The following is a 27,911-nucleotide window of genomic DNA, read 5'->3' on the forward strand; positions in this document are numbered from 1 at the left end:
CTGTTGGGAAGTGGTTGGGGGCTCAAGACAGCCGCAGAGCCTCCTCTGGAGGACACACAGCGCCAGGCCAGCTGGGTCCTGTGGTCAGGGAAGTGCCCGGCCACACGACAACCACAGTTATTTTTTCAGGTTTTGGCCTTCGCAAGCTCAGCGAGCCATGCAGGACTGTGGGCCTCTGAGAGATGACAAGCCCAGTGGGGCTGGGTGGCAGGACCGTGGGTCACAGAACCCTTAGTAAGCTGGCTCTCACAGCATCCCCGTGCCCCATGGCGCCTCTCCCTGCTGTGGCCACCTCACCTTTTCTTCTTTTCTCCCTTGGGAGGAACAGTGGTGACCCCCTGCTTACTGAGACTGCACCCCGCCAGCTCCTGCCTCCAAACCTCCGGGCCAACTCTTCCCTGCTAGCCTGGGGGAACCATGCCCAGTCCGCCCCTCCCAGCCCTCGGGATGTCAGGCCTTCTGTGGTCCAGGCGGGTGTGTGGGGGAAAGAAGTCCCAGAGTCCAGGCTGGTCCTGGCAGCACAGTGGGCACTGGGAGTGGCTACACCCTTTGGTCACTCCTGTCCCATTTAGAGGGCCTATTTTCTCTGCCAGCCCCTGCTCACCATCCCTAGACAGCAGGGGAGGCGGAGCTGTCTGACTGGCTCGTCTCCTGGGTGGGGACCCTATGTGGGCTCGAGATGGCCTGGCCTGGGCCCGCGGTGCTGAGGGCTTTGAGAGACTGTGCCAGGCCTTTAGGACCCACAGGAGCTTCCTGGTGGGACGTGAGCACAGCTGTGGCTGCCTGTGCCCAGCTGCCGGCCCTGGACGGGCCCTGTGGGGTGCCCGCCGCCTGCACACCCAGCATGCTACAGGTGTCTCGGGGAGTCTGGACCTGCCTGACCGGGATCCTGTGGTTGGGGGGGAGTCTGCATGGCAGCCCCAGGGGCTGCCCAGTAGGGAGGGCTGCTCTCAAGGGCCACCCCCGAGGTGCGTGGCTGAGCTCCCAGCTCGCCCACCCTGGGAAGCACCCTGGGGGCCCTGCCCGGGGACACGGACACAGTGCAGGGGGACTGCTTAACCTGAGCCCAGCCTTCCATCGTCAGTGGCAGCAGGGACCGGCTCCAGATGCCTATGGGTGTTCGGGGCAGGGGCTGGGTGGTAGTGGGTGCTCTGCACATGTCCAGTGGGCCCAGCCCCAGGAAGGCCCACCGCTGCTTCTGACAGAGACGGCATTTGCCTGGCACACTTTATTTCTCAAGGGTGGATGGGGGGCTGGGGGGGACGTACCTCTCGGGCTGGAAAGGACCCGCTGACAACACAGCAGAAGTGTGAGCAATAAATACGCACGTACATTCAAGTATGAGGGCTCATCCCCAGAGGCCCGCCTCAGAGTGGTCCCCTGCTGAGCCCAGGGTCAGCCCTCCAGCTGGTCCCCTGCCTGGTGCCCAGGCTGTAACATGGGTGGGCACAGGCCCTCCCCAGGCTTGGGGAGGCATCTGGGAGGGCTGCTGCCTTCCCTGGTGTCTGTGAAGGTCACAGGCAGCCCCCAGACTGGTTCAGAAGGGCTGCCCACAGGTGGCGGCCGAGGCCTGTCCAGCAGGGGTTCCATCAGAGCCTGCCCTGGTCTGGGGGTTGGGGGTTCGTGCCCTGTGAGCCAACTCCAATGTGTGGGGGGCTTTTCTCCCCAGGAAGGGGCTGCGTCATCACCCCCAGATGGCGAGGTGAGGGTGCCGTCGCCCACTGAGCTTGGTGCCACCCTAGGCCCAGGCCCCGTCTGTGTTGCTGGCCCAGGCCCCTAAGGCTTGGGGTTTGGGAATGGGTGTTCCTGCCCACCCTTCCCTCTGCTGTGGAGCCAAGGCTGAGCCCTTGGATCTCTGTGGGCCCAGGGCCGCCTGCCAGGGCCAGGGACTATGGGTGGCCCTGGACTGGGCTCTCTGTGACTGCCAACCACAAGGTTACAAGGGGAGACAGGCCCCAGGAAAGGGGTCCTGCCCCGGGGTGTGTTGTCCCCTGCATGGCTACCCCAGGACCAGCTGGGGGACAGAACATGCCTGTGTCCTGACAGCCCCCAGAGAAGACCCCTCTGGGGGCTTGGGAGATGGCCAACTTCACATTTGGCAGGGCTGGACAGTGCCCTGGAGGGGAGGGTCAAGAAGCACCAGGTCTGGGGGCGACATGCTGAAGGCCCAGCCTGGGCAGAGGCAGAGCCAGACCTGCAGGAAACCAAGGACCGTGGACAGAGGCATGCCCCACCCACATGGCACCTCTGGTCTGCGCCTGCTGCCCTGGGGAGGGGTGTGCCGTGGGCGTGTGCCCATGTCAGCTCAGTGGAAAGGGCTGGGGGCTCAGAGCTGGTTCTCAGCCATGGCTTTGGGAGGATCCAGCGTCTTGGGGGCCATGGCCGTTGTGGACAGTCGTGAGCTCCCAGTGTGCAGGAGCAGGTGCCCGCAGGCCTGGCTGTGGCAGGCAGCCTTAGCTGGCCCCAGGTTGGCACTGCTGCCGGGGCTCAGGTGGCCCACTGGGCTCCTGCTCTGGGCTCCCAGTGAGGTCCACGCGCTGTTCGTCCATCCGCTTGGCCTGGACCCTCTGGATGAGGCTGAAGAAGTCCTCGTCTGGCATGGTGGGACCTCGGGGCAGCACATCAGGTGGCGGGCAGCGCTGGTCATCGATCCTGGAGGACTGGACAGACACACATGCAGGTTGGTGGTCTTGCCCTCCCCAGGCCCTTGGAGGGAGGCCTGCCCCAACACCCCGAGGTCGGCAGACTTGCCAAAGTCAGAGGCAGTAGGCACTGGCTCAGAGGCCATCTCAGGCCTCCATGTCCATCTGGGAAATTAGCTGAGGGCTTGCCTGGCTCTGGGGTTGTGCTGGGATCCCTGATGTGGACGAGTCTCCTGGGGCTGTGTGCCCCGAGCCTGGGGCTGGCCTGCCCAGCCAAGCAGGCTGAACAATACTTGGGGCTTGGAGTGACCAGGCCCAGGAGACAGCTGCTAGGCAACCCCAAGGCCTGCACCCAAGACTTGCTGACCCCCAGGGACTGACCATGGTATGGCATCCCTGAGCACTGCCCTGGAACCTGGGTTAGCCCTGGACTGACCCCAGCGGGCCTGTGGGGTGGGGTTCCCGGGCCTGCAGCAGGGCGCTCCTTCAGGATCCCCCTTGGGGTGGGTGACTGGCCCTGTGGGCCCCACCCGCCCTGGCATGGAGAATGGTCGGCTGGAGGGGCATCTGAGCTTCTCTGCAGGGTCTGGAGAAGAAGGGACGGGAGCCGGCGGAGCCGCTGGAGCATGCGTGCGAGAGGGTGGGGGGCTCTGGGCTCCCGAAGAGGGGCTGGCTTGGAGGCGGCTCCTGGCCCACAGCCATGGTTGCGTCTCCTCTGTGGGAATGGACACCAGATCTGGAAACCTGCCGGCCAGGTGCGGGGGCGGCACGTCTGTTGCCCCACCCCTGGCCATTTTCCAGTCTTTCTGACCTGGAGACCCCGAAACCCCAGCCACTGTGCCAGGCCCGGCCGAAGGGCAGGGAGACCCACGGGTGAGCCCCCCGCTCACAGCCGTGTCCTGCCCTCTCCGCGCTGGTGAGGCGGCCCACCTGGCCCATCCCGGGACCCGGCGCTGACCTCGATGTCCACTGTGTGGTCCTGTCTAGCCTATCCCTGCCTGCATCCCACAGCTGGCCAGCAGCTGCAGCGTGGACCCTTCACTTCCTCCACCCAGAGGTGGAGCTGAGGGAAGCCCTGAGGCCACATCCTGAGGCGCCTGGCAGTGCCCTGTCCCAGCCTGAGCCTGAGGGTGTCCCAGGCTGCTCTTCCCAGGGACTGTCACCCCTCTGCATGTGGAGGCTCCCAAGAAGGTGGGGTCCAGGGCAGAGCCCTCTGGGAACCCAGTGGCACTGGCCACGCAGCCTGCCCACCAGCCGGTGGCTCCCTCCCCTGGAGGGACCCCTCAGGGCTTGAGACAGGGGCCAGCCCACTGCAGGCCCCTAGGTGCAGAAGCCCTGACCCGGCTCTGGGCTGTGGCCCACCTGGTACTTGATGAGCATGTTGAAGAACTCGTCTCCCGGCTCCTGGGGGTCTCCGTCGCCACGGAGGTGCCCCACGTTGTTGTGGGTTATGCGCAGCCCAGGCAGGCTGCCCACACTGGCCCGCTGATCATCCAGCCGGCGACTCTGAGAGCTGGCGATGAGGTCGAAGAACTCCTCCGTTTGGGGGGAGGCTGTCATCGAGGGCTGGGCTGCAAGGGGCAGAGGGTAAGGCCTGGGTGGGGGGTGGCAGCAGGGCTCGGTGCTGAGGCTGGGGCCCATGCAGGGCCAGGCCTGACACTGGGGCTGGGGCTAGCAGGGGGCTCGGACCTCTGAGCCCAGCCAGCCTACAGTGCCTGCCCTGGGGACAAGGCCCAGGGCTTCTGGTGGCTCACCCTGCTGCAGCTGCACCCGCCTCCAGGGCCTTCTAGGAGGTGACAGGAGAAAGCCTGGCCTCCCGCGCACTGCGAGGCTGCTGCTGCACCCTGACACGGTGCGCTCCGGAGGGGTGGGGTAATTACACGCTTCCTAGGATGCAGCTCTGGGGAGTGCGGGGGGGGGGGGGCGCTCTGTGACTAAAGAGCACTTTGCAGCTGGCCTGTCCCACCCTTTGGGACAAAGCACGTGGGCACTTTCTGGTCAGCACTGGGTCTGGCTGGAGACCCTGGCTGGCCTGGCAGCAGGTGCGTGGCTCGGGGAACACCCGAATATAGGAAGGATGGAGGCCCAGGCACCTACACTCACCAACCCTCTCCTCCAGGGTGGGGGCAGCCGTGGCCTCAGCGGCCCCTGCCTGGCCCTCCTCCAGGGGACAGCGCTGGTCCTCCATGCGGCTGCTCTGGAACTTGCTCAGCAGGTCAAAGAAGCACTCCTCTTCCGACGACGAGGCCCGTGGGATGCTCTGGAGGGACGCGGAGTCAGTGCAGCCCGGCCAGCCTGCCCTGCCTGCCACCCCACTTCTCTCCTCCTGTGGCGGCCACCCCAGGCCAGGCCCCCGTCATCTGCCCCACATGTCCTGCCCCTGCCCTTGCCCTGCCAGCCTCGGGCTGGGATGCTCCCATCTAACCCACCTCCTGAAGGCCTCCCCACGCCCCACCCAGGCTCCACCTGTGTCTGGCCCCCAGCATAGCACTCTCCAGTGTCTGCTGGATGAATGGACAGGCAGATGTGTGACCTGGCCATGACAGGCAGGGAGTTGACATGGCCACTAGACACAGACTTCCAGTGGCAACCTGGCAATGATGGTTGATGGGGCCTGTCCTGGGCCCTGGGTGCCAGAGGGTGGGGAGGTCCCAGGGCCTTCCACCTGTAGTAGGGAGGGCCAGTGGGAGCTCCTACACCGGCGGCCCGGCCCACCAGCCTCAGGAGATATTCTTGGGCTGTAGGAGCCTGAACAGGAGGACCCAGGTCTGCAAAGATGTGGGCTGCTGAGTGCCAGACACAGCCAGAGCAGCCTCGAGGCAGGAGGCTGAGGCACAGAGGGGCTGTGCCACATGTCCAAGGCCCCCGTAGCAAGAGCAGAGCTGGAATTGGATACAGCAGCCCTGTGGACGACCCTGTCTCAGGACTGGGGTCAGGACTCCAAAGGCAGAGAGGACCCTGCTGAGGGAGCCATGGGAAGGGGGCAGTCCTACTAGCATGAAGGAGAGCCCCACCTGGCTCCGAGCCTCAGGTTGACCCCCACCCCTTCACCCGACCTCTTGCCCAGCCCTGGGCTTTGTCCTCCCTGAGGCCTGAGCCCCTCCCCTCCCCAGCCAGGAGGGAAGGGAGAGTGGGTATGCAGGAGCTTAGGTGGCAGACCGCAGGCATGCCTGGGGCTCAAGGAGCTGCCGGCCCAGGCAGATGGAGGTGGTGTGGACCAGGGCCTGCCTGACTGCTGGGCGAAGGGGGTGCTACACAGGTGCCTCCCCAGGAGGTGGGCTCCTGACCCAGAAGCACAGCCTGGGCTCCGCGCCTGCTGCAGGGGCTCTGGAGGGACAAGGCCCCTCACGCCTCAGGAGCATGAGAGGCCCACAGGAGAGTCCCAGCAGGACATACTCGGGAACATGGGGGCCCACTCCCAGGTCCCAGCCTCTCCTGCCCCCAACCTCTCCTGGCCCCCAGCTTCTCCTGCCCCCCAGCCTCTCCCTGCCCCCAACCTCTCCTGCCCCCCAACCCTTCCCACGTGAGGTTCTGCGTTCCTCCCTGCATCCGACTGCTTTAGTGGAAGTGTCAGACCTGGTCAGGTCCACCCACTCCCGGCTAACAGAGGCCCCTGTGCTCCCTGCCTCTGCTGCTGCTGAAGGGACACCAGGGACCCCACACTCACGCTGATCACAGGTGCCGCCTGCAGCAGCAGCCAGGAGCTGTGTGAGGAGCCTGCATGTGCAGCACCTCCTGCCCGAAGCACCAAGTGTCGCCTCACTGCTGCCGGGACCGGGGGCTCACCCGGTACTTAAATACGACTAGGGTGAGGCTCAGCCTCCCAGAGCCCGCCCTCCAGAGCTCACTCGCTCGCACAGCGTGCACGAGACACACACACACACACACACACACACACACACACACACACACCACGCTCTGCTCCGTAAACACTGAGGTGGATTCCCTGAGCTCAGCAGAGCGCTCCCTGGCTCCTGTGGGCGGTCATGCTAGAGGGCTGTGGGGGTGGACAGTTTATTTGAAAGCCCTTTTCCCACCCGATACCAAGGCCCCTGGGCTTCCTTCCAAAGCTGGGCCACCTCTTCCTTCAGCAGGTCCCCAGGCAGCCCTCAGCCTGGCAGTGTGGCCTGACTTCCACCCCAGCTGGGCTGGTGCCCTGGTGGCCGTGGCCCTGGCTCCTGTGGGCAGCCCCAGCCAGCCTCAGCTGCATTTGCTGTGCCCTTACTCTAAGCACAGGAGGTGCCTCCAGGTCCCCAGTGTCCCTACAGTCTCCCCATGACAGAGGCGGAGCCCGGATGGAGTAGTGGCTCTCGGCACCTGAAGGAAGTGGGGGCCCTGGCAGTCTCCAGCCGCGAGGCACTGAGGACACCCAGCACCCCCGCGCCCTCGGCAGGCCGGAAGGGTGCTGATCAGGCTGGGGAAGGGCTATTTTTAGACTATTTTCTAGCTGGTTTGATGCAGGTGTCCTGGGAGGAGCTCCGGGCTGGCCTCTGACCGGACTCCACCTCGGACCCCCATCAGTGCCCTCCTGCCTGGAGAGGCCTGCCAAGCCCTGGGGACAGGGGAACTACAGGCAGCAGGAGGCTAGGCCTCCACCCTACACCTGCCTGACCACCTCTCTGTGACCCCACTGCCCATCCACTTGCCTGGCCATCAGCCCACCCCAGCCCTTCCCTCTGTAAGTTGCAACAAGAGCTGACTGTGGCCAGTGCGGGGTGGAGTGTGTTCTCCTGGACCCTGACCAGGAGGAGCCCTGGGTAGATGCCAGCTTCCCAGTGTGCCCTCCTTCTGGGAGGAACATGCTCGTGTGACTCATGGATGAGTCTGGAGGGTCCCCATGAGGCAGGGAGAGGGCCAGCAAGAGTGAGGCCAGAGCACCCCTGGATGCCCTGAGGCCAGGCGTGATGCTAGATACTGCCCTCCACTGAGCACCTCTAGGGCTGCAGGGGTGGCATGGAGCCAGGAGGAGGGCCAGAATGCCCACCAGGACCTGTCTTCCCAGCGTGACCAGGCTGGCTGTGCCTCCTGGTCTGTGGGGCACCTACCGTGTGAGGTACCTGCACTTGGACGTCCGCACTGTCCAGTGGGGAGTGGCTGCCTCCCCGGGGCCTCCTCTCAGCGGTGTCTGGCCCTTCCTGGTACTTCCTGCTCCTCATGGGGAGAGGGAGTAAGTCCCTGCCTGGCCCCCGCCAGTCCCCTGCATGGTGGGTGTCTCCATTCTGCTCCTGGGGAGGGGAGGCAGGCCAGGTATGGGTGGGGCCATTCTGGGCCAATGTCCACCACCTCGGGACCCTGCAGGGAATGCCAAGAGGGTGCAGTAGACCCCACTTCCTGGGTGCATGCAGTAGGCACCAGGTATCCTGAAGGAGGAGGAAGCTGGCAGGGCTATGTGGCCCTGGGTGGGGCAGGGAGACTCCTTATATGTCAGCCTTCCCACTAGCCAATGACAGTGGCCATGGCGTCCCTGGGTCCTGACCCCATGCCAGGCCCCAAGGGCCATCCACAACCGAACCACGTTACACTAGAGAAACAGGAGGCTCAAAGGGGTTGAGGCCTGCAAGAGCCCCATGGCACCCACACCTGGAACCCCAGGTTGTGTCTGGGGTTCAGTGAACCCTGCCAGCTTTTCACCTTGGACAGAGTCTGAGTGGGCAGGGACAGAAGAGTCCATGGGCTCACCAGGACTGGGATCCAGAGGCTTGAGGGGGGGGGGCACTTGGAAGGACCATGCCTGCCCCTAGGCCCACAGCAGGCAAGAGGGAGGAGCAGGGCCTCCGGGGGGCCGGTAGCAGATGGGCTAGTGAAGGGCCTCAGACTGTGGGGGGCACATTTATCTCCCAGTGGCTGGGCTGAGCCTGGTGGTGGCAGCTTGACAAACACGGCTCCCCAGGCTCATTAACCTGCTGCCCACACACTGGCCGTACCTCTGCTGATGTCCATCCCCAGGCCCCCCAACCCCCACCAAGCCTGGCTCACCCGTTCCAGGGGGAGTCTCAGCAGGTCCCAGGTCTCTGCACTCAACCTCTGGGTCCTCTTGGGCCTGGCCCCTGGAAGACAGTGGTGCCTGTTCAGCTCACGAAGCCAAATGGCCCAGGCCAGCGCCCTTGGGGACTGAGGATTGGGTAGCGCAGCACCCTGCTTTCCAACCACACAGTCCCCTCATGGGCCCACTGACATACTCCAGCCAGGGGGGGCGGCGCTGTGGGTCTGGGCCTGCACGGGCTCAGGGTGGACTGGCATTGGTACTCCCCAGACTTTCCCCAAGGATCTGGACAAGGCTCTCTGCCCACTGCCCACAATGCCCTTTCATCATCAATGAGGCCCACAGGCTCCATTCAGCAGCTTCCTCTGAAGCCCCCTCACACTCTGGCCTGGGAGCAGGTGGCGCTTCTGGGTTCGTTCGAGTTTACTGTGGACAACCCCAGCCAGGGCTGGGGTGACCAAGGCCTCAGATGAGCCCCAAGTCAGTCCCATGCAGGGCCTTTCCCTGGGTTCCTTGGCCCCTGGAGGAATGACTCTGAACCTGGGCACTTGGCAGCTGCTGGCGGGCAGGGCAAGAAGATGAGCCATGGGGACCCATGTCCTCCCAAGAGCAGCTACTTATCCCAAGACTGCCCAGCTGCAGACTCTGCGGTCACCATCCTGCCAAGGGGCCCTGGGCTGGCCTGCAGCTGGACCGCCCCCAGGCCTCTGTCTCAAACATGTCCCTGAGCGGGGGCAGGGTGCAGTTCAGTCCTGGATCCAGTTACGGCCCTGTCCCAGCACAGGGACAAAAGAGAGTCTGGCCTTGGGCGGCTACTCACTGAGCACCTGCAGGACAGAGCCAGCCAGGGAGAGCTAGCCTGGAGGCCCGTCCATGCAGGGAAGGCTGACCAGAAAAAAGGCGACAGCACAGCATGAAGTTGGAGTGCGGAGAGCCCCCAGGCCAAGCCAGGTGAGCCGTGCAGGGAGGACCAGTGGGGCTGGGCTGGCAGGGACCAAGGGTTGGCACTGGCCCCTCTGAGGAGGTGGCATGTGAGATGGAGGGGGGTGCAGCCAGCCATGGAAAGGCTGGGGACAAGAGAGGGAAGAACCTGGTAATGTGGGCACCTCAGCCTCTGTCCACCCCCACATGCCCTTGCACCTCTCCAAGGACACTGCCCTGCCAGGAATGGGTGGGCCTTCTCTCCTGGCCTGGCAGACCCTCACCAGACCCTTCACCCCAGTCCTCCTGGGACCCAAGCACCCGGCACCCGCGGACACAGCTCATCTCATGGTGGCGTGCGCCCATGGCCAGGGCTTGCGAGGCAGGACCTGTGGATGGGTGGAGGTGCTGCTGGCATCAGTGGACACTCAGAGCCATCCTGGCACTGCCCACATGGGGCTCACCTCATAAAGCAGCCTGTGGATGTTTGCAGCAGGCAAGGGTGGGAGCTGGATGGCCAGACACCCTCCCGTCCAGGCCACCACTGAGCCAGAGAGCAAAACGGCCAGGGCCTGTGGGTACATCCAGTGGACAGCAGGAAGGTGCTGGGCAGAGAGCCACCTTCACCCCACCCCTTGGCCTGGGGTTCTCAGCTTAACCCCCCAGGACACCAGAGGAAGGGGAGCCAGCTCATGGCAGTCACATGGTGCCCAGGAGTACCTGGGCCTGGGGGACAGGGCTGGAGCACTGCTACCCATCCCAGCCCCTCCAGCACAGCTAGGCCACCGGCCAACATCTCCCCCAGGGCTTAATCATGGACTGGGCCAGACACCATCAAAGGCTGAGGCCACGGGCCATCAAGCTGCACAGCGTACCTCGGTCTCTCCAGTCCCCAGACGCCCCTGCAGAGGAGAGCAGGGGTGCTGTGTGGGCTGTTGGCTGCCACCCTGCAGAGTCCATGCCTCTGCCCCTAATGGGGGAGGGATCTGCCTCCACTCAGAAAGGGGCAATGCCGAGGACTCGCAGAGTGTGAACATCCAGAGGCTGCAGGTGTTACCCTAGTGGCCCAGGGAAGTCCTGGGCCAGCTACCAGCACCCCAAGCCTGTCCATGGCACCTGTCTGATGGTGGGTTCCTAAAAATGGTCAGGGTGGAGAGGACAAGCAGAGGGAGCCAAGGACTTTGGGGACCCAAGCTGGTCCCTCCACAGCAAATGTCCAGTTGTCCTAAGAGCCAGTGGCCCAGAGCATCTGCAGCAGGTGGAGGAGGAGAGGCAGGGGAGGCACCTGAGCACCCCCAGGCTCTGAGGAACCCCCTCCCCGGGGAAACACCGATCCAGAGAGTGCTGTCTTGCAGGAGCCTATTGAGGGATCTGGCCAGGAGGCCAGAAACCAGCCCCTGAATATGCCAACATGGCCCTGGGCATCCAGGGCCACCCGTGAGCCAGAGAGCAAAGCAGCCAGGGCCTGTGGGCACATCCAGTGGACAGCAGGATGTGCCCCCTACCCCCAACACCAGGGCCCTAGAACAGGGCTCCTGCCCTAGCCCTTGGCAGTGGTGGCCAGGGTCCTTCCTCTGCCCCTGGAAACAGCCTGGCTGCTGGCTTCTCTCACCCTGGACACTGAGGCACTGGAAGAATGTGGCAGTTCTGCTGAGGGGACAGGAAGGGGCGGGGTCAGGGTTCCTGCTGCCTGAAGAGCTGTTGGTACCCACCCACCCCCAGATGAGGAAGGCTGGTCTGAGACAGAAATGGAGACAGTCCAAAGCCACGTGGAGCTGGGGGGCAGGCATGCCATGGGAGGGCCCAGGAGTCCTCAGAGAGTTGGGAGGCCCCTTACCACACCCAGTGACAACCTGGCTCCACCTCTCTCTGATGCTCCCCGGAGCTCCGGAACAAGATGCGGTTTCCCCACCTTGTCTGCAGGACCCTGCAGCTGCTCTGGGCCACCTGGCTCTCTACCAGGAGTGGCCTGGGCAGGCTCTGGCTAGCAGAGGTGGAGGTGCCTGGTGGGTCTCTTACAGCAGGCCGCGTGGGCGGAAGGCCCTCTGGGCCCAGCTGAATGGACCCTCTGTCTGGATTCTGAGAGGTCCTGAATCCAGCCACCTCCAACAGCTGCATGCCTTGGGCTGAGCTGCCTGACCAGGGGCCTCAGGCCCTGACACCCCCTGCTGCGTGTGCAACTTCCTGCCCCTCCCCTGCCAGAGTCTGACCTGCACACTGTCATCATCATTTCTGTGCAGAGCAGCTATGTCCAAGGGCTGTCCCTGGGCACCTCCCACCCCAGCAGCCTACCCTGCCTGCTGACGGCAACTCGGATGGTCCAAATCCCAGTATTTCCTCTTATCAGCCAGAATCTGACCCCTGCTCAGCCCGCTGGGACCTGTGTCTGTCCCCTGCCTGCTACTGCAGCCTGCTTGCCCCTCTAGTGCTTTCTCCATGAAGGTCTGGAGACAGACCCGGGCCTTGTTGGGCTACCACCTTGCCCTCTGGCCACAGAAGTGGTCTATGGCTGCTGGGCTCACAAGGTGTCCCCCAGAGATGCTGGGCAGGGGCAGCAGCCTGTAGGGAGGAGGCAGAACTGCACGCAGACTCGAGGACAGCAAGTTTTTTTCTCCAGCTGCACAGAAGCCCCCGTTTGTATCAAGTCCGAAAAACCACTGGGTCCTGGATGCCTGCTCTCCACTAGCTGCCCAGCCCACCTACCACAGGGGAGGCAACCTCCTGCCCAGCACAAGCCCACGCCCACCCCCCCCACACAGGGTGAGCTACGTCCATGCCACACCCAGGCACTGCAGGGCCCACTCCCGGTGCTGGCTCCCTCCGGCCCCTCCCGCCTCCTTCCTCCCCTGTGAATTCCCCTCACCCTCTCTCCCCAGGAGGCCCTCCTCCACCCTATGGGTTTGTCTCCCAGGTGCCCTTCTGGCCACCCCACCCCACCCCGTGTTCCAAACCACACTGACTGTCTCTGGATATGCACCTGCCCAGCCCCAGCCCCACTGGACAGTTTCTGGAAGCCAGGGCCAGCCCTCCCCCAGCACTCAGTCCAGATGAATGAAGTAAATGAATCATGTCAGCCTCGCAAAAGCCTTTCAGCCCCCCCCCTCCACCCCAGCACCGGGTCCAGACCAGTGTGGCCTCCAACGCCCTGACTGCCAAGCTCACCTGTGTGGGGGTCTCCCTCGGGGCCACCCCGACCCTCAGGGTACAGGCCTGCCTTCAACAGCTGCATGCTGGGGCTGGATGGACCCAGGCCTAGGGCAGCCACTCTGGAGCACAGACCTCATTCCCACCGTGATCCCGGCATGGATGTCCCCAGCTCCACTGCAGCCTGGCCACTGGCAGCCTGGCAGAAGGAGGCTTCTGGGGGCCCCCAGGCTGGGAAGGTCCAGCACACAGCAGAGCAGAGGAGCCAGTGTGGAGGACAGAAGCCGCCTTGTCCTGGGGCATTCACCCACGACACGCCCCCATTCCTTGGCTCAGAGGAAAGCTGCAGGAGGACATGGAGCTGGCAGCCTGTGGGCACCTTCCCAGAAGCTGCCAACCCTGCCCCGACCTGCTGCGGGGGGCTCCTGGAGGGCAGTCGCTCTGACCAGGGGACACGAGGTGGGGACTCTGACAGAAACTCTCTCGGCAGAGCTACCCACCCTCAGAAAATCCCAGCCACAGGCACCAGGGGCCACATGGTGGCACATATCCCCTCTGGGGATCCTGAGGCTGCTGCAGGTGGGTGCCCTCAAAGCAGAGCCAAACAGGGCCTGAGGTGGGATTCCTGGAGCCGGGGCCAGGTGAGCCGGGGCAGCTGCCCCCCGGCTCAAGTCTCCCCATCCCCTGCAGGTGGTCTCAGGAAGCCAGGCAGCACCCACCTCACCCAGCCCTTCCCTCGTGGGTACGAATCTATTTGCTTTGCAGAGAACAATCTGTCCTTGTGAGTGCACACTGCTGACCTGCACAGGATGGTCAGCAGTCTGTGAATAAAGCCATTAGAGTGGCCTTGGCCTGCTTGGGCCTCACCTGATTGGAACTCCACGCAGACAGGCTCCCTTGAGCCCAGCCTACTTGTCAGGTGACCTGACACCCCCCCTCCCAGAATGCCCTCCCTGGCCATCCTGATGATGGGCACTGACCCCTTGGACTGCTCTGGGAAGGCGGGTAGATGGGTGGGGAAGCCCTGGAGCTGGGGGCAGTGAGTGGCCCTCTCCTGTCTTTCCTGCCATTGGTCCCATGTGCTCCTTGATTGTGATGGAAGGGGCTCAGGATGACTGCTGGCCTTTACTGTCCCAGGCCTCCAGCTGTCCACTATTGCTCTGCCTGTGCTGTCCCTGCCTCCTGCATGCCCATGTCTGTCCCACCTCTTTCAGCGTCACCTGACCCCTGCTCTGCTCTGGTAGTGACAGTACCCCTGCCCCCACCTGGGACAGGTGGGGCACCTGGGACACCCAGTCTCACCCTCTGCACACCATGTTTGTCCCACCCACTGTAAGCTCCCAAGAGCAGGGCAGGAGTCTCTCCTGATCCAGCACCAGGACCGACAGAGAAGGTGCGGGGATGTCAACATGCCCTGGGGACGGGACGAGCAGCCCGAGTTGCCTCTTGGAGACTCACCACCTCCGGGGGTTCCCTGCCTCCTGGGGCTCCCTGACTCTGGGGCTCCTGACTACGGGGGCTCCCTGCCTCTGGGGCTCTTTCCTTATATGACCACTGTTAACAGCCCCTCGACCCGGGAGGCACCCCCTCCTCGTTGCCTGGCCCCAGGTAGCTGGCCCTGTGCTCCCTGGGAGGCTTGCTCCCAGTGACCCTGTCACACCCTGCACAGACACAACCCCACTGTGGCCCAGAGGTGAGAGCCCCTCAAGAACAGGACCGCAGCCCAGGAACTCACCCTGTGCCTCATAGCCAGCCAGGTCAGGCTTCTCTGCAGCTGCTGGGCTGGTCAGTCTGCCCAGGGCCAGCTGCAGCTGAGCGACATTCATGCGGGCTGTAAGCTCCCCGTTTCGGTCCCCGATCTGCAGCAAGCAGGGGCAGGTGAGACTGGGCAGGGGACAGTGAGGAGCCCACAATACACCATCCCTGACTTCCTAGGCTGACCCCTGACCCTTGGGTCTCTGAGGGAACTGGGCCTGACTGTGGCCCTGGGAGTGGAGTCGGGGGTCTGTCCTTGGATGTCCCCAGCAGTCCCTAGTCACTCCCCATAAGTGCTCAGAGGCTCAAACAGCCTGGTTTTGTGCCATGTGGTGGCTTCCTTCTTGGGCACCCTCTGGTGGGTGGTCAGCTTGGCCAGCCCCAGGGACCCAGGCTGCGCCTCAGGCCCCACCAGCCTTGCACAAGGTTCCACAGGACCCTCCTGGGCATCTGCATTGCTCAGAAACAAGCCAGAGAGTGGGGCATGGGGACTCCTGCGTGGAGCTCAGAGGGCTCTGGAGCCCCCTGCCTGTGCTCTGGGGATGTCCGGGCTGGCCATGCGGGCCCCATGGAGAGGCTCTCCAGATTTCTGCTCTCACAGGGATCTCCTGTCCCTCCCCACGGACACCTGGGCACCCAGACTCCACCCACTCAGCGACTCCCACTTGGGGCTGTGGTGGTCGGGCAGGCACTGGCCTATCTTCAGCCAGGGAGGCCGAGGGGTCACTAGTGACATCCCGCCCTGACACAGGAGGACTGTCCTGGGCGTCCTCTCCAAGGAGGAGACTTGACTTCCAGGAAGGTGTCCAGCTGAGGGGCCCAGAGGAAGCCTCCAGGGGGCCGGCCTTGTGTCCTGGGCTCCTCCGGCTGGTCACCCTCACCTCAGTGGGGGGCACAGGCATCCCCATGGCCCACCCTGGCCAGTCTCCTCAGAGGTTGGGGTAGGGAAATCAACAGAAGGACCCAGTCATGGGTCCCCTGTGGGGAACAGTAACACTGCAGGGGGAAAACAGGTCCCCTGTCCCCACACTGCCCCCTGCCACACAGTCAAGCAGCCACCAGGCCTCTGAGGGACCTGGTAGCCGAGGAGGCTGCTGCAGACCTAGAAAGACAGAAGGGGAAGTCCAGGAAGGACACCAGCTAGCAGAGGTGCCCTGGCCCTGCAGTCAGAGCAGGCCAGGCAATGCCTGAGGGCCCCGATGCCCGCAGGAGCAGTGGCCCTGGGAGGGCAGGCCAGCTCACCTCCTGAGAGATCTGCAGGTGCTTCTTGGCGAAGGTCAGGGCCTGTGCAGGGCTCCCCATGGACACGTAGGTGTTGCCCAAACTCCAGCACGCACGGCCCTCGCCCACTCTGTGGAGGGAAAGAGTCCACACCTGCCCTCCCCAGGCCTGCCCCCATCCCAAGCCCCTGAGCCTGCTGACGGTCAGGGCCCCCTCATATCAGCTGCCACGGCTAGAACCCCAGACCCATGGGGCATGTCTCAAAGGTCCCTAGAGGCACTGACGGGGTAGTCGGACAGCACATCCTGGTCTGCAGTGACCCACAAATCCAGCCACCATCAGGGAGAAGCCCCAACCCTCTGTGCCAGTTCCCCTTCCCCTTAAAAGCATGGACTCAGAGGCCCCAGTGTGGGAAGCAGCCTGCCCAGAGCCTGCACTGCCTTCGGGGCATTTCTGGCCCCTCAGCGTAGGAGGCAGGTGGGACAAGTGGGGTCAGGGAGCCTCCTGTGAGTGGCTTGCCCCGTAATGGCAGGTGAGCCTTTCTCCCCGAGGCTCCCTCCACCCTGGGGTCACTCATTTTCAAAACAAGGCGGAGGTAGCTGAGTGCAGGGCTTGAGGCATCCAGCACCCCCACACTGCCCCATAGGCACCACCTCTGGTTCCAGGCCACTGCTGTCCTCCATTAGGTTCCCTGGAGGAAAGCCTGGGGCCACTAGAAGGCAGCCAGTCCGGCAGCCCTGCGCCTGCGAGCCCTCTGTCCACCGGACCTGTGCCCAGGGCTGCATCTCAGGTGTCGTGTTCACACAGGCATTGTGGGGGGTGACGGGCTGGGCCATGGGGGAAGCCCACCAGTGTGTGCCAAGGGTCCCTGTGGGCGGACCTGCCCATGGCAGGAGTGGCTGAGGCCCAGGTGGGGCAGCCCCGCTTGGGGCCACACCACAGTCAGTGGTGCCCCAGGGGCTCAGGCTGAGCCATCTCTCCTCACAACCGCCCTCCCGCTCCTCCCACCCCTCCCACCACGTCTGTGCGCACCTGTCCCCAGGGCCCTCCCGCCCCTCCCACCACGTCTGTGCGCACCTGTCAGCCAGCTCCTGGGCGATGAGCAGGTGCCGCAGGTGGTACTCGGCTGCCCGCTCATAGTCCTGCAGCAGCGTGTACGTGTTTCCCAGGCTGTAGCATGCCTGCGCCTCCACCGCCTGGTCCCTGAGCTGCCGGGACAGCTGCAGGGTCTTCCTGCATGGGGTGGGGGTCAGCCTCCAGGAAGCAGGGCCCGTAGCATGTCACTTGGGGTTGACTATGGGCCTGGTCCTGATAACCGGCTCTACCTGGTGGCAACTACTCAGGCCAGAGGCAGAGGTGACGGCCCAGAGCTCTGACCTTTATCTGCCTTTCCTGGAGTCCCCACCTGGCTCCTAGGGAAGCTGGGTGGTCTTACTCCCCACCTGGAGTAGTCACCTCCTGGGCTGGTGTCCAGTTCTCCCAGGGACCTCCCTCTCCCTGGGGCTGGGGGGATTCCTACTTGTAGTACTCAGCGGCCACATCAAAACGTCCCAGGAAGATGTGGGCATTGCCTAGGTTGCTGTAGGCCCTCCTCTCAGCCGCCTTGTCCCCAAACTCCTTCGCGATGGCCAGGCGCTGTGGAGACAGACACAAGACCCAGGCTCACAGAACAGCCTGGGATCTGAAGTAAGGCAGGTGTTGCCTCTCCTGCCCAGGGTGGCTGTCCATGTCTGTGTGTCCAGAGGAGCATCCAGGAACCCCAAGATGGAGCACAGATAGAGCCGGGGTATGTGGGCACCCTGCCGCCCTGCTCTGCCCAGCTTGGAGACTGCCAGGAGGACCCCTGGGGCCAAGTGGAGCCGGGCTCTGCTGCTGCAGCGGCCTCACCCCATGTCCCCAGGCCCAGCTTACCTCCTTGTGGAAGGTTGTGGCCTCCATGAAGTTCCCCAGCAGGTAGTGGGTGTTGCCCAGGTTGCCATAAGCCCGGCCCTGGGCCGCCCGGTCACCCAGCTCCTTCACCAGTGACAGGTTCCTCCTAGGAGTGGAGTCTGTCTGAGTCTGTCCCTCCCAGCTGCAGGGAAGTGGCCACACCCACCTCCCAGGTGAGAAGGTGCTGGGTGGCCCTCAGGGGTGTGCCATGGACATAGGCCATGGGCTCCTTGAGCTTCAGTGCAGGCCGAGCTCCAGGGGTGGGGGCTGGGTCAGTCCCGCCAGTCCCTGACAGGTGCAAGTGGAGGTCTGCTGGTGGGAACGGGGCTGGGGCTGGGTCAGTCCCGCCAGTCCCTGACAGGTACAAGTGGAGGTCTGCTGGTGGGAACGGGGCTGGGGCTGGGTCAGGTCCTGCCAGTCCCTGAGGTGCAAGTGGAGGTCTGCTGGTGGGATCAGGGCAAGGGCTGCGAGCTGGGTGGGGTGTTCTGTGCCTGGGGCTGCTGCCCAGTCCAGTGTGCAGCACAAAGCTTGGGAAGCAGCAGGAAGCTGGACGTGCCCGCTGCCTGCCCCACTCACTCGTAGAAGGCGGAGGCCCTGCGCAGCGTCTCACGCACGTCCGGAGGCAGGTGCCCGGGGTCCTGAGCAGCACTGCAGCACAGCTGCTTGCCCTTGGCATGGTACACGTTGCCCATGTTGTACAGTGCTCTCGCCTCCCCGACCTGTGGAGGACTCAGTGGGCAGTGCCCCGCTGTCCACCCAGCAGTTCCTGGCTGGGATGTCACCCCAAGTGTGTGCCAAGCCTGCCAACAGCTGTTCTGGAGCCTTGAGGCGAGGACTCAGGGGACACCTACTCCAGCCATCCCTTCCCCTGCTGCCAACCGGGGTGGTGAAGGTGGCCGGGTCCTCTGCTGCCCTTCTCTAATGCCCCAGGGTAAGAGCTCCTGCTAGGGCTCTCAGCACAGTGTGGCTGCCAGCCACCCTGCCCCTAGCCTCAGTTTCCCCAACCGAACAAGAGGAACAGAAACACTTTTGTCATAGAGTCATGGGGGGAGATGGGCCAGGGATGGTCAGCCTCCTGCACCAGAGGCTGGGGTGACATCCAGGATGCCTGCCTCTCCTTTCAGAGCACCCCACTGGCGGGGCCCTACAAGGAGTGGCAGGGACACAGGCAGCTCTGGGGAGACAGAAACCCAAAGAGCAGAACCCAGGCTGGGCCAGCTGCTGGGGAGGCCGAGCCTCAAGGCAGGAGCTGGGGTAGCCCTGTTTCTGAGGGATCTGGACTCTCCCAAGTCCTTAGGGGTGTCTCTGCCTTCCCTCTTACGGGGGGACTGCTGAGTGGGGATAAGTGGTTCATTGCCTGACCATGCCTGGGTCTGGACCTAGGCCAGGGGGCAGGGGTGGGAGGAGCGGGTAGCCAAGGAAGCCACCCCTTCCCTCATCCCCTCTCCTGGACAAGCCCCTCCTCTGTCCCCTGTTCTTAAGCCAACCATCTACCTTGTCCCCCTGCTCCTGGGCAATGTCCAGGTGCCGCTGGCAGCAGACAACAGCCTCATCGAACCGGCCTAGGACCTTGAGGGTGTTGCCCAGGTTCCCGCTGGCCTTGGCTTCCCCCATGCGGTCACCAATGGTCCTGGAAAGCAAAGGAGTGAGGATGGGTCAGGTCCCTGAGCCCAGCAGGGAGCCTGAGCAGGTGGCCAGGCCAGGCCAAGGGCACCAGCCTAGGGCTGACCAGGAGCCTGCGTCTCCTGGGTGAGGCTGGGCAGGGTCACTTCCTGTGCTGCCTGCCCTGCTGGCCCCCAGCAGCCGGCAGAGCTGCCATGGTCCACAGGGAGCCCAGGGCCTGCCGTGGCCCCTGCAGGCCTCAGGCGGGGCTGGCAACGGGCACTGGTCCTGCCACGATGTCTGCAGCGAGCCTCTGCTGCACTGGACATCAGGACGTGGGTGCCCAGGCCACTGGGAGTCCTGTGGGCAGGGCTGGTGGGACACTGCCTCCGCCTGAGGTCAGGGTGACCTGGGGGCCTGGAGGAGGAGGAGCTGCCCAGGCACGAGGCAAGGTGGGTGCCAGGGACAGGTCACAAGTGGGACACAGCACGTGTCGTCCCCTCCGCCCACACTGACACACGTCGCAGCTGGAGCACAGGCCCTGGGGGACTGTAAGACCCCGGCCCCTTCCAGGGATCCTGTCAAGGGCCCTCCCTAGGATAGGGCAGTGTGTGCCTGCCCTCCTGCCACACCAGGGCAGGTGCGGCTGCCCCTTGGGCCTGTGTCCTGCGGGCACTCACCGGGCCAGCAGCAGGTCGTGTCTGTGGAACTGCAGCGCCCGGGCGTGCTCCTTCAGGTAGAAGTAGGCATTGCCCAGCTGGCTGTAGATGGCGCTCAGTGTCTGCAGGTCCTCCGTGCCCACCTGCACAGCGGCCTCGAAGAAGGCCACGCCCGCCTTGAAGTCGCCTGCCTTGCACAGCCGCTCTCCCTCCAGGGCCAGCTCCAGGCACGAGGCCTCCATCCTGGGCAGAGGGAGGGGTATCACGTGCAGCCGTCCCTTGAGGACCCAAGCTCCTCCATGGCCATGCCATGGAAGACGTGCCTCCGCGGGCTGTGGCAGAGCCACCCCATGCTCGCACACACCTGGCAGCTGCACTGTCCCAGACCTGCATTCCCGTGCAGCTTCCCTCACGGCCTGCCCTTGGCCACCAGGGCCAGGAGCACCACCTGGGGAAGGCATGGGGGCCTCAGTAGTCAGTGCTTGACTTGGCTGAGCTGCAGGGAGCTGGAGCAGACCCCACATGCCACCTTCCACAGGTCTCAGCAGCACAGCTGAGGGTGCCAGGTGCCCCATGTTCCCAAGAGGCCCTGTGAGAGACCCCCCAATGCCCAGCAAGGGCAACTGAGGCCACAGGAGTAGAATCTGACCCAGCCCCTCCCCATCCTGCACACAGGGCAGGACATGCACCTTCCCAGTAGGAGCACATGCTGGGTCACTGCCAGCCCTCCAGCCTCCAGGGGAGAGCTCGGCTGGAAACAGGGCTATGTCAGAGCTGAGGGTCACCCATCCTGAGACACCCAGAAGCACCCACAGCTGCAGCTAGGGCAGGCCTGAGAAACAGCTGAGGAAGGGAGTGGACGCCGATGTGCCCCAGGGTGGACCTGGCCCCACCAAACCAACCTGGCTTCTGACCATGAATCCTGTCCATGTCCAAGGGCCCAGGTCCCCTTAGTGAATGCCCACAACCAGGTGGAGGCTGGCAGAAGCCCCTAAACTCACAGAGGAACACACAGCTCTCAGGCCTCTGGAGTGCAGTCTCAGGACAGAGTTGTCAGGGGAGGAAGACAGGCTGGGGTCACTATCTGCCCCTCCCTGCTGTGGGGCCCTGGAGCTTCAGTCTGCCCTTCTGTCCTGCTTCGACTGGTCACGAGGGCCCAAAGCCTCTGCCCTGCCAGGGCTGGAGGGGTGTTAGCATGGGTGGAGGGCACAACAAGTGAACACTGGCTGGGGGTGAGAGGAGGGTAGCCCCAGTGCCTAGGCGGGAGGACAAGGGGCAGAAGAGGCAGAGGAGGAGGGAGCTACTGGGGAAAGGTGCCACAGGCCCCAGTCCGGGCACCTGGACAAGAGGGGCTTGGCTCTGGGGCAGGCCGGCTGTGGTCCTTATTTTCTCTCTGTTGCTTTTTGAAGTGAACCGTTTGTGGAAAACCTGCAGAGTGATTTGCCAGACCACCAAGTGCCCTGTTCCACGCCAGGCGCTGCCCTGCCAGCCCCGGCCAGCATGGCCCTGGTCAGGAATGATGGGGGTGTGTCGGGCAGCGTTTCTTGTCTGAACCAAATGTCCCTTTGACGCCAACACAATGTCCCACTCACTTTATTCCTGTGTTATCAAGAAAATGGGGCGTTTTGAACTTTCTCAAGGTAATGGCACCACGTGAACAGATGGGGGTGGATCCCCGAGAAGCTGGCTCAAGCATCCTGCACCCCATAGGCTCAGGCTTCGTGCTGGGCCCCACTGGCCTGCTCCAAGCCAGGCCTGCTGGACCCAGGCACTCTTGGCCATCATTCAGCTGGCCAAGAGCTCATGAGGAACTACACTGTGCCTGGCCCGGAGCCTGACTCTGGGTGCCACCCCCTGGGGCCAGGGGGGCTGTGGGGCCTGCCTCTCCTGGCTGCAGCAGTCAAGGACGGCGGGATTCCTGCCTCCATGGCCAAGGCTGGGCTTATGCTCAGGGCTCCTGCCACCTCCCTGCTTCCCAGGGGCCAGCACAGCCCACCTGGCCTCTCAAGGACCAGGGGTCAGGGGCACGGCCTCGACCAGAAGGCCAGACCCCTCAGGCCGCCCAGCATGTAGGGTCTCCATCCCTCCCTGCTCAGATCCTCAGCAGTCACCTTGCCGAGCCCTCTGGAAAAGGCCATCCAGATGCCACACTGGTCAGTGTAACCCATGGTTGCCATGGCAACCTACTACAGGATAGCTCCTCGGCTATGGCCAGTGCCGCACACAGTCCTCTTAATTAAAGTCTGTTTGTGCCTGCCCAGGGCTGCTGTCCTTTCAGTGCTGTGGAGGAGGGGACCTGGGGTCTGTGGGGGTCTGCTGCTGGCTAGGGAGTCGCCCCCGCTCCTCACCGTCCTCCAGGTCCAGAGTGCAGCACGGGCTTCCGCCTCAGGAAGGGCCAGGGCCAAAGGGAGCACCAGCATGGCCCTCCTGGACCCAGGATGGGTCTAACCCAGGCTAGGAAGGTGGGGAGTCACCTGGCGAGGCACCCGCCCTCCACCTATCAGGACACCCGGTTCTGCTCCACCCTCTAGGCAGTGCCCGGCCCCAGCAGGGCACCCATCCTGCACCTCTTCCTCCGAAGGTGGCGCATCTTCTGCACATACAGCCACAGCTCCAGGCCCACGGGCAGCAGCAGGGGACGGGGGCAGGGTGTGCCGTACACCACCTTGCACACTGCTTTCTCCGCCAAACTCAGGGCCACAGGCTGTCCCTCCACACTGGGAGCGGGCATTGCAGGGATTTGCACCTCTCTCCCACCAGCTGCAGGCCCCAGGGATGGACCAACTTGGGGTTGACCTGTTCTCCCACACCTCCAGGGTGGTCCCTGGCAAAGGTTCAGCGGCCTCTGCTCCAGAAGGAGCAAAGAGGTGCCCTGGGGCCTCTTTCCCTGGGTCCTGATGTGGATCAAGGGATCAAGGGCAGCTCAGAGGCAGGATGAGCACAAACAGGAGGGGCGGGGAGTAGAAGCTAATCCTCCCCCACCTCTTGGGGCCGGGAGGGAGTAGAGGGGCCAAACCCAGCTGCATTCGGGTGCAGTGTGCCCATCTGCCCAGTCAGCACCAGCTTCTCAGCAAACTGACTAGGGTCTGGCCCTGTGCCAGGGCCTGGGTCCTCCAGGAGCCTGGGGCTGCACGTAGCGGGTGCTGGTCAGCGCTGGTGGATACAAGAGTGGGCACAGGCACTGCAGCCCCAAAGAACAGACCTTTCCCATCTGATGTGTACAGAGGCTGGCAGATGGGTCTAGCTCTCCCACCTGGAATGTCTGCCAGCTGCCAGGATGGCCCGGCTGAGGGCTGGGCAGGGTCAGCACTTGGCCTTTTCTGTTCTCTGCAGAACCTGGCGTCTAGCCTGCTCCCACCTGACCCCAGTCTGCAGGCTCAACTGACATAGAACACAGAGTCCTCAGCCTTGCCCAACTGTCTAAGGTAAGCTCTGGGCCCTAGGTCTAGCCAAGGTGTAGGGCCACTTGGGGCATGGGGAGGCTGTCCCTAAGTCAGTGGGGGCTCTCCTAACCCTCCCAAGATCCTGGTTGTCCTCAGTCCCCCAGCACTGAACCTGTGACGAAGCAACAGTGTGACCCTCCCTGGGCAAAGGAACTCCCCAGAGTGTAGAGGAGGTACAGCATCCAGCTTGGACAGAGGGTCACAGGGGCTCAGAGAAGGTCTCGAATCCAGGGCCCCGCAGGGCAGGGCACTGATGGAAGACCCAAGCCTCATAAGGGCCTCCCAGCTGGCCCACCACTGGGTGCTGCCTCACCTGGGACCCTAGGACTACCCATGAAGCTCCCCACTGCTGTTTGAGGTGGGAGGTCTCCTGAGGTTGAGCAGAAGGGACCCAGGGATGTGAAGGAGGGAGGCACAGCCGGGGTCAGAGGGAGCTGGACAGTGGGCCTGGGGGCTCGGCTCCCTGAAAGGATCTGGTGGTCTGAGCAGAATCAGGAACCTCAGGATGGCAGGGAGGGTTTCCAGGGCCTGGGCACTACTCTCCCAGCCACTGACCACCTTACCACAGGACGCTTGGCTAAGGCAGGCAGGGCAGGATCATCTCCTTGGTCGGTACCTGTTGACATGCCGAACCCAGGTTCTGCACCCTCACATCAACCGCAGACCCCCTGGGCTCCCAGGCCCTCCACCATGCCTGTGGGCTGCTCTCTCCTGCCCTCTTGGGGACCATGCCAGCCTGGTAGGGGCAACTTCCTCACTCAGGAAGAAGAACCTAGATCCTCTGTCCCTCCACACCACCTCTGCAGGCTGTGAGATACTGCCTGTCAGTCGTCTGTCCAGAGCCCATGTGCACTGGGGACCCTGAGGGCTGCAGCCACCCTGGGCAGACAGAGGCCAAGCTATCTGAGCTCCAGAAGGTCTGTCTGCCCCAAGGTCTACCTGACATCCCACTCTCAGGGTTAGAAATCAGAGATGGAGGGTTCCCCAGGGCTGTGGGCTTAGCATCCCCCACTGGCCACCCCAATCCTGAGATAGGTAGCCTTCCCACCTGGGATTTGACACCTGAAGCAGATGCACTGCTTAATTAATAAGCAACATTCTCCACCTCCCAGGAAGAGAAAGACCCTGCCAGGCGCCTGGGGACCAGCCCCGCTTTGTCCTCCCCTACACAATGGCCCTGGCCTGATCCTCTTCAACAGGACCAGGATGGCCACCCAGCACCTCTCCACTGAACGAGGCTGACCAATGCCACACCACAGCACCCAGGAGGTGGGCTACCCTCTGCCAAGATCCCACCAGTGCCTGTTGGTGACCTGGTTAGTGAAGTGGTGACCAGCTCCCTTGTGGCCAGCCTGGCAGACGTGGCGACCATATCCTGCCCAAGCCCTCTGGCCTGGCCTTAGTACCCAACGCAGCATGCTGGGAGAAGCCATCAGCCCATGGCACATCACCCTGCTTGCCAGCCACCATTTCTGATGGTGCCCTGTCAGGCCTCCTAACACAACTGTTAGCCTCCACCAGACTCTAAGGCGTCCTCTGGTGTCCACTACCAGGCTGGCTCCTTATCCAGTGCCCAGCTCCTACCATGCGCAGCCCTGGGCCCCTCAGCCCTGCTGTCCACTACCTGAATCCTTACAGGCCCCTCCCTCCAGGACTGTTACCCATACCCTGGGCCAATGCTTGCTCACAACTAGCCCCAAATCCCGGCCTCCTGTCCAGCCACCCCTGGAGAGAAACCACAATGACTCCCCTTTAACAGCCAAGGGGGTGGGGAGAGAGCAGGGGGCAGGGAGGGCTGGGGAGCTTGGGAGGAGTGGGGAACTGCTGGAGAGGAAGTGGACATGAGGGCCACCTCGCTGTAGGAGAGACCTGAGGTCAGCTCACAGGGATTCCAAGGGCAGTCATTCCTTAGGGCCCTGTAGGGGACAGTGCCTGGGGAGAGGGCATGGGGTGAGCGGTGGGGGTGGCCTGCCCCACACCAGAGAATGCTCCATAAGGGTGCCCGTGGCAGCTGCCCGGGTGCACCTCTAACAGGGGCACCCCAAGGTGGGTTCCCTGATGCCCCTCTCCTTCCCAGCCCCAGATGGGAGGCAGGAGAGAAACACCCAAGTCCCCCTCTTGTGGGGCTTCCCAGCCACTTGCCCATCCCCCCAGGCCCATGCTTGGCTATGTGGGGTCTCCCAGAGCCAAGGCCCTGAACTGCATGGGGCCCATCCTGCCCACAGACAGTCCTTATCAGTTCTTCCCCTGGCTGGCAGAGGACCCAGAGCAGATGCCACCCTGCACATCCCCCACTCCTGGGAGCCCTGGGGAAGGTCTTAAGGCAGGTCTCCAGCACTGGCTGCCAGCAAACCTGTCCTCAAGCCCCTCCACCTTTGGGGCCAGGAGACAGACCAGGGGTGATGGGGGTGTGTCTCTGAGTAGTACACAGGGAAGAACAGGCACTGGAGTGGGAGGGGACACTGGCCACCAAAGCCTCTTTGGAGTGCCCAACAAAGGCTCGCTAGTATCAGACTTCTCTGGGCTAGGCCTCTAGCAGGAGCTTCCTAAGTGTCAGAGACGGTCAGAGGAAAACAAGACAGCCATCCCTCAGTCAGGGGCCTGTCTGCAGGTCCACTGTAGGGAGCTGGGCATGCCTCTGGGCAGCCCCTGCCCAGCACTCAGGCCCACCCAGCCCTGCCTGAGGCTGAATGAACTGGCAGCACCCTGTCCACTTAGGGGACCATGTGCCCGCAGCCAGGCCCAGTGTACCACTTTGAGGAACACCCTTGACAGGCCAGGAGTCTCCAGGCAGGCACATGGGCAGGGGCAGAGCCACCCTGTCATCCCCGGTAGGCATGGGCACTGAGCCCAGGCGGCTGGATCACATGTGAATCTGCCAGGAGGCAGGTGCCTTTTAGATAGGCACACACCCACCTGGCTGGCTGGCTCCAGCCCCTGGTCCTGCTGGCCTGGGACTGGGGGAGTGACCAGGGGGAACAGGGCCCCAACCATGACAGCGGGTCTCTGGCCATGCCACCCACTGCACCGGGTGGGGGTGTGGGTGTGTGGCAGCGCCAGGCTGGAGAGAAGCTGCGGGCAGCGGCCCCCCGCCGTACTGGACATGCAGCTGCTAGCAGAGCGGTGGAGGCGCCCGTCCCGCGGTCGCCGGGCAATGGGAGGGGGCTGCAGGCAGAGGGCCGCCGCGGCGCCCACCGCAGCCCGCGGGGCGGAGGAGGCGCGTCCCCGGCCACGTCGCGCGCCGCCGCGCCTTTGTTCCCGCGGCCGCCTCCCGCCCTCCCGCCCGCCACCCGCGCCGCCCCCGCCCCGGCCCGCGTCCCACCTGGAGTAGAGGCGCCGGGCGGCCGGGCCCGGGAGCTCGTCGGCCGCGGGCGGGGTGGGGGCCGCCATGGTCGGGAGCGGGAGGCCTCCGGTCCGCGTCCGCGCCCGCGGGAGGCGCCGAGGAAGTGATGTGCGCGGGGCGCCGCCGCCCCTCCCGCCGCGAGCCGTGATGTCACCGCCGCCCGCGCGCTGGGGAGGGGAGGGGAGGGGAGGGGGCGCCCACCGGCCACGGCCGCGCCGCCCGCTAGGGGCGAGAAGCTGGGGGGCCGGCAGGCCCGCGGGCCACCCCTGCAGGGGTCCAGCGACCGGCCTGCGCCGGGCAGGGCTGCCTGTGGCCGGTGCGGCTGCGGCGGTTACCCTCGGGCGCCTTGGCTTGGGCTGAGGAGCCAGCTTTTCCTTGCCCCTCGGCCTCGTCCTCTTCTGCTCCTCGGGTCCAGCCCCTGGCGGTGGGGTGCAGGGCCATGGGGATGCCTGTCTGCCTGCTTTGGGGTGCTGAGGAGGAACACTCTGGCCTGGCAGAGGAGTTGGTGGCACCCTTGCAAGCCCTCACCTCCCTGAAGTTGTGCTCTGGGGACCTCTTGCTGCCCCTTCCAGCCTTGGTCTCCTTGGAGAAGGGGCAGGGAGGGCAGCTGGGGAGCCCACCCAGGGTCCCAGAACCTGTGCTTTGCTGCTGCCTCCTTCCTCTGAAGCCCTGGGAGTGGAATGTGCTGCCCTCAGAGTCTTCCCCCAGCCAGCCTTGGGCACCAATGGGCGACCCAGATTGGTGGTGGGCATCCAGCCCCTGACCTCCTCCTGGGGCCCCTTCTCCTACAAGGCTGCTCCCACAGGGCCCAGGGTGGCTGGGACCACCCAGGGCAGCCTGCCTGCTGGGGTCTCACCTTCTCACTGGTCCTATTTCTCCAGCCCCAGGCTCAGTCTTCCTGGTTCGTCGGGAGACTGCAAGCCCTGGCACTGTGGCTGTGACCCGTGATGGCAAGGGACAGTCCAGGGGTGGGAAGAGGCTGTGTCCATTCCTCAGGAGCTCCTCCCCACACCCAGCCCTCCTGGGAGAGCTGCCCAAGGTCAGAAAATGCCAAGGCCACCCTAGCCAGACCCCCCGCAGAGCAGCCCACAGTGCAGTGGCTTCAGGCGCAGGGGATGTGACACAGACAGGAGATAAAAGGCTCTGGTGGCCCTGAGCGGGTTTGTTTTCCTGGGGAAGAGGCAGGCGGCAAGGAGAACAGGACCATCTGCGTCTGGAGCTGTGGCTGGACTCCCTCCTGCCTCGTCCCACAGGCCCTCCCCCAGAGAC

At 64.2% G+C, this 27,911-nt stretch overlaps 1 protein-coding gene across 5 annotated transcripts; it reads right to left on the reverse strand.

Annotated features, from left to right (window-relative positions):
* On the reverse strand, window positions 1-27,578 carry GPSM1 (G protein signaling modulator 1). 5 transcript variants are annotated; one of them, XM_081263699.1, is made up of 15 exons: window positions 26,622-27,308; window positions 19,878-20,099; window positions 19,090-19,225; window positions 18,172-18,314; window positions 17,578-17,701; window positions 17,186-17,301; window positions 16,744-16,899; window positions 15,688-15,796; window positions 14,426-14,549; window positions 8,619-8,689; window positions 7,688-7,867; window positions 4,746-4,902; window positions 4,005-4,213; window positions 3,079-3,357; window positions 1-2,660 (listed from the first exon to the last, which is right to left on the reverse strand). In XM_081263699.1, exons 1-15 carry the CDS (start codon window positions 26,687-26,689, stop codon window positions 2,454-2,456), a joined length of 2,301 nt encoding a protein of 766 aa, XP_081119825.1. In that variant the 5' UTR covers window positions 26,690-27,308; the 3' UTR covers window positions 1-2,453. The 5 variants fall into 5 exon arrangements, with proteins under 5 accessions (XP_081119825.1, XP_081119822.1, XP_081119824.1 ...); XM_081263696.1 differs by lacking the exon at window positions 3,079-3,357 and having other exon boundaries at window positions 4-2,660; window positions 7,700-7,867; window positions 26,622-27,304; XM_081263697.1 differs by lacking the exons at window positions 3,079-3,357; window positions 26,622-27,308 and adding an exon at window positions 27,499-27,578 and having other exon boundaries at window positions 8-2,660.
* Window positions 27,579-27,911: the final 333 nt, after the last annotated feature.

This window comes from Spermophilus citellus, assembly GCF_964194105.1.
Source record: "Spermophilus citellus genome assembly, chromosome: 2".
In the NCBI taxonomy this organism is placed as follows: Eukaryota; Metazoa; Chordata; class Mammalia; order Rodentia; family Sciuridae; genus Spermophilus; species Spermophilus citellus.